This window comes from Heteronotia binoei, chromosome 14 (assembly GCF_032191835.1).
Source record: "Heteronotia binoei isolate CCM8104 ecotype False Entrance Well chromosome 14, APGP_CSIRO_Hbin_v1, whole genome shotgun sequence".
In the NCBI taxonomy this organism is placed as follows: Eukaryota; Metazoa; Chordata; class Lepidosauria; order Squamata; family Gekkonidae; genus Heteronotia; species Heteronotia binoei.
The window spans coordinates 22,416,032-22,428,512 of record NC_083236.1 but is presented as its reverse complement, the minus strand read 5'-3'; the positions used below and the strand labels follow the sequence as shown (position 1 = coordinate 22,428,512).

At 44.2% G+C, this 12,481-nt stretch overlaps 1 protein-coding gene across 1 annotated transcript in view; it reads left to right on the top strand.

The window, feature by feature from the left end:
• The window catches only part of FAR2 (fatty acyl-CoA reductase 2), a 65,651-nt gene extending 53,545 nt beyond the window's left edge, over positions 1–12,106 (top strand). Inside the window, exons 8-11 of the mRNA XM_060254314.1 lie at positions 3,316–3,487; positions 5,667–5,796; positions 6,823–6,950; positions 10,372–12,106. Of these exons, the coding sequence (XP_060110297.1) occupies positions 3,316–3,487; positions 5,667–5,796; positions 6,823–6,950; positions 10,372–10,534 (593 nt within the window). The 3' untranslated portion in view covers positions 10,535–12,106. The remainder of the gene's footprint in view (positions 1–3,315; positions 3,488–5,666; positions 5,797–6,822; positions 6,951–10,371) is intronic.
• The last annotated feature ends 375 nt before the right edge of the window (positions 12,107–12,481 follow it).

Sequence of the window (12,481 nt, the reverse complement as noted above, 5' to 3'; positions counted from 1 at the left end):
ATTGGCCTGATCCATCATGGCTTCTCTTATGTTCTTATGTGACACAGAGTGTCAGACTGGATGGGCCATTGGCCTGATCCATCATGGCTTCTCTTATGTCTTTATGTTATGTTCTTATGAAATAAGCAAGTTCCTTTTTGTAAGCAGAGGCCTGCTTACAGTGCTTTGCATCTGAACTGCAGTCTTGTATACACTGGCTAAAATAGCAGTCATGCTTCACATTGCATCCACAGCATTTCACACATCACCTGAAAGTCCAGTGTCACATCTAATTGTGCAAGTTCAATACTGTAGTGGAGTAATGTATTTATGTATATTAGCCAAATACCTTCTTGCATATGCCCAGGTCCACATGTATGGGAGCCAGTGTATGGTGGCCTAGCCTACCTCACAGAGTTGTTCCTGTGAGGATAAAAAGGAGGAAGGAAAAAGATGTTATAAGCTGCTTTGGGGAGAAAGTCTAAACACAATGAGATCATGGGGTTATACAACCCCAGGGCCCATGGAATACTACCATGAGGCCACCATGTCAGTAGCAAAACAATCTTCTTTGAAAATAAATTTCTCCCTCTCCCAAAAAAGCAGAACTCAAGGGCATCCAATGAAGCTGACAGGCAGGGTGGACAAAAGGAAATACTTCCTTATATAGCAAGAAGAAGAGGACTGCGATTTATACCCCGCCCTTCTCTCTGAATCAGAGACTCAGAGCGGCTTACAATCTCCTATATCTTCTCCTCCCGCAACAGACACCCTGTGAAGTGGGTGGGGCTGAGAGGACTCTCACAGCAGCTGCCCTTTCAAGGACAACTCCTATGAGAGCTATGGCTAACCCAAGGCCATTCCAGCAGCTGCAAGTGGAAGAGTGGGGAATCAAACCCTTGTTTGCCCAGATAAGAGTCCGCATACTTAACCACTACACCAAACTGGCTAAAATGTGGGATTCGCTGCAAGATGTATTGATAGCCACAGGCACAGACAGCTTGAAACGAAGGCTAGACATATTCATGTAGGATAGATATATCAGTGACTACTAACCAAGGTGATTAAACGGAACCTCCGGGTTCAGAGGCAGTCAACCTCTAAATACCAGTTCCAGAAGGCAACATTGGGGGAAGGCCTCAGCCTCTGTGCTCTATTGTTAGACCTTCAATGGAACCGGCTGGCCACTGTGTGAGACAGGATTCTGGATTACATGAACCACTGGTCTGATGCAGCAGGGCTCTTATTTTTTTCGGATTTTGTATATTGCAGTTATAGTGACAGGGCCTCTATGACTGTGTTGTAGTAAATCATCTCATTGGCAGGGTTCAGACCGGCAGCTTTGGGCAGATGGGAGGCATCTCAAATTGGGCCGGCTCAAAATGGAGCGGTCAAATTCCAATCAGATGCTCCTAAGCAAGTCACTCATTTCCCACACAGGAGGCGCTTTGGTGGTCAGACAGTTGTCGCGCACCATCCCCTTGACGTGGTTTAGGGTTTTTTCCCCATACATTTTTAGTGGCCATGTGCATATGCGCTCATGCACACATGTGCTCTGGGACGTTTTTTTTTTTTTTTAAAAAAAGAATACTGGTGAGTGCCTAGAACAGATTGGCGAGTTCACACCACCAATCCACCTCACTTGCGCACTCCCACATTCATATGCTGGAAAGGCAGATGGCAAGCAGAGCTAAAATTTGCTACCACTTCAGAAATGGTAGCCTTTTGAGCTGAGGCGCCTAAGGATGGAGTATGGGAGCTGGATGAGAGGCAGATGTGCATGTTTGAATTTTATTTTTTTTTATCTGTGAGCCGTCCCTGCGTCAGCTTGAAGTGCCTGTCTGGCTCCAGCCATTCTTTTTAATTTTATTTTGTCAAGGCATCTTTTAATACCCAAAGCCAAAAGAAATGCTACTAACCTTCATTCCTGAACATCATCACACACCCACTTGCCTCTAATGGTATCGCTGAAAAGGATTTTGCTCTCGTTGGTGGTTTCAAAACAGTACAGGCAATACTTGCTAATTCCATATTAAGCTAATTTGTAGCAGCAGAACAGAATGTGACTCTCTGTGCATTTGTATGATCACTAATAAAAAGTAAATCTCCCTTTCTTCTTCTAGTGCACTATCAGGATCACAATTATGAAACTCTTGCCATTCAAGCAGAGTGTTACATGGAAATTTATGTTTGTGCAAATGCTCCCTGCAACTGTAAGCGAGTTGCCTTGGTTTATGGTCAAATTATTACAAGCAAATGAAGTGACTAATAACTAAATTGGGAGTGGGACTAGATTACCCTGGAAGTCCCTTCCAGTTCTGTGATTCTGTGTGCCTTGCCTGTACCAATTTAGTCTTCCAGCAGAGTATCACATGCCTGAAGGCTCTGCTATACCAAAAACAATCTCTGCACGTAGAAATTTAGATATCAGGGAGAAGGTTAAATCCTGACTTGCTAGCTTTACCTGTGCAACGTGTTTTCTTGTGTGGAGAATTCAAACGTGAGCCCCCAGCTGTGTAGCCCCCAGTTTCTGATTTGTGAAAATAAGACCTTAACACATGGCAGGTCTGTTTTTAACACTTTGAAAAATATATTTTCCTTTTGAGCAAAATGAACAAATAAGTTGCCAATCTCCAGGTGGTAGGTGGATATTTACTGGAATTACAGCTCTCCTGGAGCAAATGGCTGCTTTGGAAGGTAGACTGTAAGGCATTATATCCCACTGACACCCCTCTAATTCCCCCAAATCCACTCACCTCAGGCTCCCCCCCCCCAAATTCCCAGGTATTTCCTAACCCAGAGCTGGCAACCCTATAAATCAGCCTTTTAACTATAATGTGGACATCATTTGGCAGAGATACTCTGAGCCAAGCAAAATTGCAGGCAGTTGAACCTCCCAGTCATAATTCCAGTTGTTTCCTTTTCTCCCTAAGTAACCACCTGAGGAAGGTGGTGCAAACCTGTCTCCCCCGCCCCCGCCTTGCCACCACTTTGTCTTCAAGCGCTCAAGGTTAGAAACAAGAATTGCATTTAGTTTGGTTGTCTGTGAATAAGTAGTGCAAATGCTGAACTGATTGGAGGGGTTGGCTATTTGCAATGCAGCTTTTTTTAAATAAATGTAAACCTGGGATGAAAATGATAATAGTGAAAGAGGATCCATTTCTCCCAGTTGGATTTTTGATAGAAGGCCAAAAGTCAAATTCCAATGGTGTCCCCTTGCTTTGCATCGTCTGCTGGTCTTAATTTAATTCAGGCGCATTGGCTTGCTGTTGCCAACACATTCTCAGCACGACCACTCTTTTGATGAAAACATCTGCTTTCATTTTTATCTTGCAGAAAATTATGTCATCTCCACATACAAGAGGAACCCCTTGGAGAAAGCCTTCAGAATACCCAGTGCTAACATGACCTCAAACTACCTGATCCATCAGTACTGGACGACGGTCAGTCACAGAGTCCCAGCCTTGCTGTATGATTTGTATCTGAGGTTAACTGGAAGGAAGCCAAGGTGAGGAATTTTTCAGTGCCACATTATTACTCTGGTAGCTAATAAAGGAGAACCGCTTCTTACAGCATGTGAGATAAATGGAGCTTGTCCAGGGGCTTTGCTTATTTATTGTCCACTTTTCTCACGAGACTCAAGGTGGCTTGCAAAGTGTAAGTCAACGCAATGACTAGGATAAGACATCCAGTAAGCAATATAATGGGATTAGGGTTGCAGAGATATGAAACCAAGCAGAAATCTGAAGCGAACCATAAATATTAATATGACATGTCAGACAATGTGAAAAATACATAGAGCAAGGGTGTCGAACTCATTTGTTATGAGGGCCAGATCTGACATAAATGAGACTTTGTCAGGCTGAGTCATGTCAGGCTGGGCTATATGTGTTGCTATTTAAGATAAGGTAGCAGAGAGATAAACTTTATAAAGGACACAAACACAATTAAAGATGTTTTTTTTAAAAAAAATAACATGTTTAAAACATTAGCACTTGTTGGTCTCAAAGGTGCTTTCTTTGTATATTTCCCATGGGATCCAGGAAACTGGGCAAAGGAAGCTCTGGCTCTTTCTTTCCTTCCCCAAGGAACCAGGAGGGGGAGGAGCTTCAGCCAATAGAAGGAAGAGAGGCTTGGCTCAGTAGCTCTGCTGTGCAATTGAGAGAGCCTGGCAAAGCAAGCTCTCCCCCCCCCACACCTTCCTCCCCAAGGAAGGAGTCTCAGTCAATGGCGAAAATAGAGGTTTTGCTCTGTAACTCCTATATGAGTGAGCAAGCCTGGCAAAGCAAGCTGTGATGCAGAAGGGAGCAAGAGAGAGGGAGAAGGAAGCAGACGACAGCCAGTTTCTCGGGGGCCTAATAGGAGTCCTTTGGGGGCCTGATTTGGCCCCCGGGCTGCATGTTTGACACCCCTGACATAGAGGAACAGATAGGACACACTATACACAGTAGTATAGTCTATGGTCACTATCCCTTTATTAAAGCATCTTTCTAAACCACTCCGTTATAGTGTAGCCCTGTTACCTTTTAAAAAAAATTTCCTCCTGAATAATTTAGTTTTGCACGGTTTGCAGAAAATCAGGAGAGTGGGAGCCTTCCTGACCTCCTCAAGCAGGCCATTCGGTAAGATGGGGGCCACAACAAAGACTGCACAAATACAGGAGGGTTTTATGCCTGTTTGCAGGATGGTACCTGCCAAAGGCCCTGCTCCAGTGAGAGACGCTGTTGTGGCAGAGCGTAGGGGGAGAGGAGGTTTCACGGATATGAGGGGCCATGGCCATGAAGGGCTTTGTATGTGACTGCCAATACTTTGAATTGAACCCGTTAACTGGTGGGCAACCAATGGAGTGACTGCAGAATGGGAGTAACATGTTCCCTTTCCTTCTCTGTTGCTGTTGCTGAGTTCAGCACATTGAAGTACCAGATTCCAGTTCTGGAGCCTTAGGAGAAAAAAAATAAAAATAGTATAATCTGTTCGAATAAATTTGTGGTGTCATAACAGGTATGTGTGTGTAGACTGCATTTATTTGCAAATTTTCTATAATGCCTTTTCAGGAAATCCAACTTTGGCAGTAGCCAGCGATAAGCGCTTATTAGGAAAGTTTGTATGTACCGAACTATTGAAGGTATAAATAGATCCAGATTAGCTGTCGTTCCACTGATTTGTCCTCTCTGGATACCTTAATCTTACTTGTCTTCATGGTTACGAACTCATGTGTGATTTATTGATTGGCAGGAGGATTGTGACTGTAAAAAAACTAGGAGGAACTAATCTATTTCTGCTTGCTTCAGTCCAGTTCCTAAATACATGTGCTGAAGTTACATTAACTTTAAGGACACTTGTATTTGTAGCTGTTGGTTGGGTTGAAGCCACTGGACAAACTCCAGAGAGCTATGCAAGGTACATCCGACAGTTTGCCATGTTGAGTGAAGTTATTGACTTTTCCTCCAACAAATTGCTCTGGGAAGAGTTCAGTGTTTCATGCTAAGGGGCTGTTTTCCAGGAGAGAGACCTCTCTGAATCCATGGAACAAGTTGTGGGAGCAGGTTCCTTCAGTGGGGGACATGACTTCTGAAGTAGCTTTTGAAATTCATTCGCTACCTTTTGATCTACAGTGGTCAGTTCATTTAAGGACAAAGAAATTATCATATTTTTACATCCATCATAATCTCCGTTCTCTTTTCTAGAATGATGAAGATTTTTAATCGGCTGCACAGGACTATGACCCTTTTAGAATATTTTACCAGCCGTACTTGGGAATGGAATTCAGACAATGTAAACATGTTAATGAATCAGCTCAGCCCCAAAGACAAGAAAGTAAGCATCTACTAAATCAAGAAACTCTTGCTGATTCCCATTAGCATAAATATGCTTGTCTGCAGTCTATGTAGCTAATTCTAGACCTTAAGGTTGCTGTCAAATATTGCCATAAACAGAACTTGGCCCGGGTTCAAGGTGGGGTGGATCAATCTCCAGAGCAAACCCTTGCCAGTGTCTAGAGGGTTCCAAAACAAATGCATAAATTACATGTGAGACCAAGCAGGGCTCAGGGCTTTTCATATCATCCTTAAGTTTCTTTGTACATGTTTGTCTGCCTGAGAAATCCATTGCAATTTTATAATCTGTCAAAACGAAAATGCCATTCTTTCTTAGTGCCAGACACTGGTGTCAAATTCCCCAGAGTTAATTGTTAAGCACACATCCTCACCCCCAGTTGATTTTTTTTCCTACAGTGTTCCATGTTTCTGGCATTTATGGTTGGTCCAACTTGCTAAACTTGTACAGTGGAGAAATACTGCATAGATGAGTGTCTTCTTCCAGCACTCTGTCATCTTTGGCAATGCCATCTCATGCTATTTTTTTTTTTATTTTATTTGCCATCAAGTCACAGCTGACCTGTGGCAACTCTATAGAGTTTTCAATGCAAGAGGTGTTCAGAGGTGGTTTGCCGTTGTCTGCTCCTGCGTAGCAATCTTGGACTTCCTTGATGGCCTCCCATCCAATTACAAACCAGGGCTGACCCTATTTAGTTTCCGAGAGCTGGTCCACCACCGAGAAGGTCCAAAGTGGATACTGGGTGTATCTCAGGAGGAAGGGAGTCCTCAGGGCCACCACTAAGAAGGTGCAAACTAGGGGGGTAGGTATATCCCATGGATAGGGGAGTTCCACTGTCTTAGGGGCACAACCAGGATGTTCCAAAGTAGATGCTAAGTATATCTTATGGGAAAAGGAGTTCCAATGTCTCCAGGCCATAACCAAGAGGACCTGGCCACTAGTCATCACATAGTATTTGGCACATCATGACATTCTTTTTTTTTTCTCCCCTCCCCCCTTTGATACCAGTTGTACTGCTTTGATGTCCGTCAGCTGCATTGGTCTGAGTACATTGAAAATTACTGCCTAGGAACAAAGAAGTATCTGCTGAACGAAGACATGGCTGGAATTCCAGCTGCAAGGCAGCACTTAAGAAAGTAAGGCATACCAGAGGTTATGCACTGCTTGAGAAATCCATGGTCAGAGCATTTTCACTACTGCTTGCAGAGTGACTAGAGAGCATTCTCTTTCTGTATGAACAACATTAAGATGTATCTGTTGAGCAGATAGTTTTAAAGGGTAGCCATGTTGGTCTGAAGTAGGATAGCTAGATTGGAGTCCAGGAGCACCTTAGAGACTTGACAAGACTTTCTCGGTACAAACTTTCAAGAGCCAAAGCTCCTTTCGCCAGGTATCAAGGAATGAATGGAGTTTTGACCCCCTCAAAAGCCCATGATCCGGAAATCTTGTTGATCTCTACTAAGGTGCTACTGGAGTAAGAACCATAGAGCAAGAACCAAGTCATGCTGACCCCATCCACAGCACTTGCCAGGAAAGAGATGGTTTGCCATTGCCTTCCTCTGCATAGAAACCCCAGTCTTCCTTGGTGTTTTCTCTTCCAAATGCTTAAATGTAGCCAACCCTGCTTAGCTCCCAAACCCTGATGAAATTGGCCTAAGCTGGGCTATTTAGGCTGCTACCTGTTGGACAGGTAATTCACTATTGAGTTTGAAAAAATTTTGAAGCCACTTGCCTGGTCAACAGTTGCAGTGGAAAACCCTCTGGCTTTTCACAGAGAGCACCCATCTACAGCTTCCACAGAGAGCAAATGCAGTTGAGTCATCCTGAGAAGTCATTCATGTCCTGCTACGTTGACTCTTAAAATAGGAGTCCACAAAGAGCAAGCAGACCGTAATAGTCATCTTCAGTGTAACAAAGTTTGTTGGTGTAGTGTTTCATCATCCCTACCATAAGTAGAATTCATCTGACAAGCCCAGTGGATCTAACTACAGCAAGATGTAGCTGACAGCTTGTTTTGTTACCAGGCTGGTAACAGCAGGGTTCCATCACTTGAGTAGTTTAGGAATACTGCTATTGACATTAAGAGCATGCACAAAAATTACGTATTTTTTGGTTTTGTTTTTTTAAAAAAAGATTTGTGTTTATTTTCATGGTTACATGTCTTTGTTAACACTGTTCTGTCTGTTATTAATGTGCATTAGTTTCAGTGGGAGATTCATTTCTATAACTTTCTGGGTTTTCATCCCAACTGGAATGCAGTGTTTATAGTTTGTACCTCTCAACCATAGAATCAGGTCTGGCAAATTCCAGGCACATAGAAGGAGAGATCCCCTTTCAAATGTTCTTACTTGCATAGCAAGCACAGATGTACATTTGGAAACCCGAAAAAGCAGGCAGAAAGGCAGAGTGGGCACAGAGAGGCATTTGCTTTCAGTGTGGTGCTATGGTTAGAGAGTCAGGCTAGGATCTAGGAAATCCAGGGTTAAATTCCTACTTTGCCATGGCAGCTTGCTGGGTAACCTTGGGCAAGTTATACCTTCCTCACAGAGTTGCAGTGAGGATAAAACAGATGAGAAATTGTCAAACAGTAGGGGCTTGGAGGGCCTTCTGCTGGCTGCCACCACTCTGTTATGGGTCTGCATGGGAGGGCCCAGAGCTCCCAAACACCCCTGTCTTCCTTGTTAATAAATACCTCTTAACTGTGACCAAGGAGACATGAAGACCCAGGCAGTATAACAACAACAACAACAGTTTATTTACAGTGCTCAAATAATAAGTGAGTAAAAACAGTGAATTATATATACAGTAAAGGTGGGTGCAAGTAAACAGAAGCCCGGATGTGTTTAGCTAGACATTTCCTTCCTCTAATATCAAAACTCACCCCCTTGGGTAAGGAATCTCCTGCTGTTTTCCCTCCTGCAGCCTTTTCCAGAGAGAACACACCCTGTCTGTGCTTGGCCCTTTTATGTTTTCCTTCCAGGTCCCACCCCTCTCTGGGCTAGTTTCCCTCCAAAACCTTGCCATCCAATCAGAAGGATAAAAGGGATCCTGGGAGAAGTAGGATTTCTGTAATAACTCCTAGGCAGGCTTCTCTGGAGCCTGTAGGCCTCACTAGGTCCACGATCATGACAGAAATGAACAGTCCCCACTGGGGAGAAAGGCAGAATCTAAATGAAGCAAATAAATGCATTTGGCATGTCAAGAAAGTAGATAACAGGGCAGAGGGAGGCATTCAGCAGCCCAAAAAAGACAGGTGACGTGTATACAGAGATGTTATCTTGCAACTCAAGGAGGCACACAACATTACAAAGCTAGTTCTTGGAAGCCTCGAGAGCGGCATTATCTCCACAAATAGGAATAGTAAAGCAAGTGGCAAAAGAAGCCATAAACACGTAGTTTTTCAGTGAGAATGTATCCCACATAGGCAGGGAAATGATTGAAATTGCTAATACAGAATGTATAGTCCAGGCCACTGAGAAAGTGCCAGTCATTTCAAGAAACTCTGGGCAGAAGAAACTATCAGCACAATGGTCTTCAGTGGTGAGACTGCTGCAGATCTGATGGTTGGACAATGACCCTATCATTTTTATTATCTGGCATGACAAGGTACAAGAATACTGAGGATTGGTGACCTGTTGTGGTTAATGTTTCAGTTTACATGAGTTTTAACTGTGACATTAATAAATGGGGGGGTTGTAGTCATTCTGGGAAGCTTGTTGCCTGAGAGGAATATTTTATCTGCTGGAAGAAAGCTCCTCTGCTAGTGCAACAGGATGTGGGACATTTTGGGCATTTTCGCACTCACCTTCAGCCGGCGCGACCCCCCCTCTTCACCGCGCAGGATCTGCGCGGATTTCGCACTAAATGCCGCGGAGCAGCCAGAAGAGCCGGAAACTCCCGTCGCAAAAGCCGCGCAAACGGAAACTGCTTTTTGGCGGTTTACGTTTGAGCGGCTTTTGCGCCGGGAGCTTCCGGCTCTTCCGGCTGCTTCGCGGCATTTAGTGCGAAATCCGCACAGATCCTGCGTGGTGAAGAGGGGGGTCGCGCCGGCTGAAGGTGAGTGCGAAAACGCCCTTTGAGTTTTTTGAAAAAAATAGTTCATATCCAAATTCACATCCTTTGCTTGCCATGGCTCTTCTCATACCATGGCCTGTCCCTGTGGTCACATGATTTTCTGCATAATAGTTGTGTGATCTGAGATGGAGCCATTAGGATCATGAGCCTAACTTAACGCCAGTGTCCCCTCTAAGTTAGTGTGAGGTAGCTCACAGTTTTTTAACCTCCAGCTCACACATTTTTGTCATAGCTCAGGAAAGATGGCCCCAGAGCAAGCTGATTTATGCAGTAGCTCACAACTTTAATGCCAGTAGCTCACAAAGTAGAATTTTTGCTCACAAGACTCCACAGTTTAGGGAGTACTGCTTAATGCTGGCATGAAATGAGACTAGCCACCCCCTTTCTGTGACAGGGGAATGCTGCTGTGTGCTGCCTGTAGAAACAGTGTTGCTTCAAAGGGTAAATTTTCAGATTCTCCTCTCTCTCTTCTGTTTTCATCAGGCTACGGAACATTCAGTATGCATTCAACACCACCTTGCTAGTGATCATTTGGCGCGTCTTCATTGCAAGGTCACAAATGGCTCAGAACATCTGGTACTTCGTGGTGAACCTTTGCTACAAGTTTCTGAGCTATTTCCGGGCTTCCAGCACCCTCAGGCATTGAAAACTCCTTCCTAGTTCCTGACAATGGAAGGTCTTCCAGAAGGGTTTGTCTCCTCCAAACAATAACTGTGGGTGTTTGGGCTGGAAAGTCTCTTTTGACTGCAGCGGCATCTGACCTGCATCATGACAGGATTATTGTTGATTTTTTTTTTTCACCTAATGCTTTAATGCACCATTGTCCTCCCTTTAGGTCCACCAGGCTCATTTTCAAAGCCATAACCAAAGTTTTGAACATAGGTGAATTTTTCTCCCCAGTGGAGAGCTGTGGATTACCAAAGCTGTTGTCTTTTACCTTTGGAGCTACCTAATACCTCCCTCCCTCAACCCCAGTCTTATTACTTACATCCTAACTGAAACATGAAAATGAGCAAGGAGCACACTAAACCAAGAACTAGATGGCAAGAGCCTTTGCGTGAATGCCTTGAGAGTCAGTGTAGAGTCATGGCAAAGGCCAGAGCTGTGCACTGTATACCCTGCTGTTGCTACTAAAACAAGAGCCCTGTGCTCAGTACTACTGTTTGTTTTTAAGTGCCAATGTAAGGTTACATCATTTGTAATCATGTGTAAGGTTGCATCATTTCCCACCATTTCTCCTCTTGGGACTTGGTGGATTCCACCACCACCACCACCACCACCACCCCCGCCCAAAAAAAGGTACTGCTATTCAGTACCACTGAGTGCCACCACAGAAAAAGCCCTGTGCTGCGCTTAATTTCCTCTTCCTCCTTTACGACCATTGGCTCATGGTGGGACGGTACGGCATTGTGTGCTTCCCTACCCAGCTTCACTAGTTGCCCTTGAGAGATGGGAGAGGGGAGGGCAAGGAAATGCACAGCATAAAGATCCTGAGTGTGACTTGGCATTTTGGAGCAGAGAGGAACAAGCCTTTGAGGGCTGCAGCCCAGCATCAAACATATTCTGTCATTCCAGCCTAAAAACTGAAACTGAGAACCAAGGAATCCCTGAGCTCAGTTTTTAATCCCATTCTTAAATTTGCTGATGACCCTAAATGGAACTGATCTTCAGTGGTTGCAAGACCAGGCTGTTTATTGCATGTGAACTATTAAATGCCCATTGTTATAATTTGGGCTGTCGTTGGGAGAGGATCATCTTGCAAAAGCTGCTCATTGGTTGCCATGTTTGTCTGTCAGTTAGGGCAAAGCCACCAGTTGATCAGGCAGCAACATCAGTGGGAATGAAAACAAGTGGGTTTCTAAATTTCCCAACATGTTTTAATCATAAATGTGAAAGAAACTAGCCCTGTTCCCATGTTACAGTGAATGCACGTACATCCTGTCTGTAGGTGCATACGTCTTCCTTTGTAAGGAAGAGCCAATGTGCATTGAGTTTACAAATGAAACTGGGGGCCCATACCGGGATATATATCTGTGTTTAGGTCACATGTTCAGCTGAATGTGGGTCTCATATAACATGAGAATTATTTGACACACACATAAAAAAGAATCAAGTGTACACTGTATATGAATTATATGTGCATTCATTGTAACTTTGTGAACAGCGCTACGGTTTTACACTAAAATGTCAATATTCTGATTAAATTCCCTCTTACCCAGCCTGCTGTAGAGTGAATGGAGTCATCAACAGTTGTAAGGAAATGCTCCATTGGAGATGAATGGCTGTAGAGAATCTGCTCTCCTTTTAATTTGGATATGAAGAAAAAAGGCAAGCTTGAAGTGCACAGAGGAAAGCATGGCCATTGAGTGAGGCCAGAGTGAGAATGTGCAATTCAGTTAAATCCTCTCTTTTCTTCATTATTTCCTTAGCAGGGCCATTTCTCAAGAAAAGTTACACGGAGGGAGAACCCATACAATCCGGGCCTGCCGTCCCACTAGGCAAACTAGGCAGTTGCCTAGGGCACCGAGAGACGGGGGGCAGCAAATTGGGCTCTCGCCCCCCCCCAGTGCCCCAGGCAAGCACTTAGCTTGCC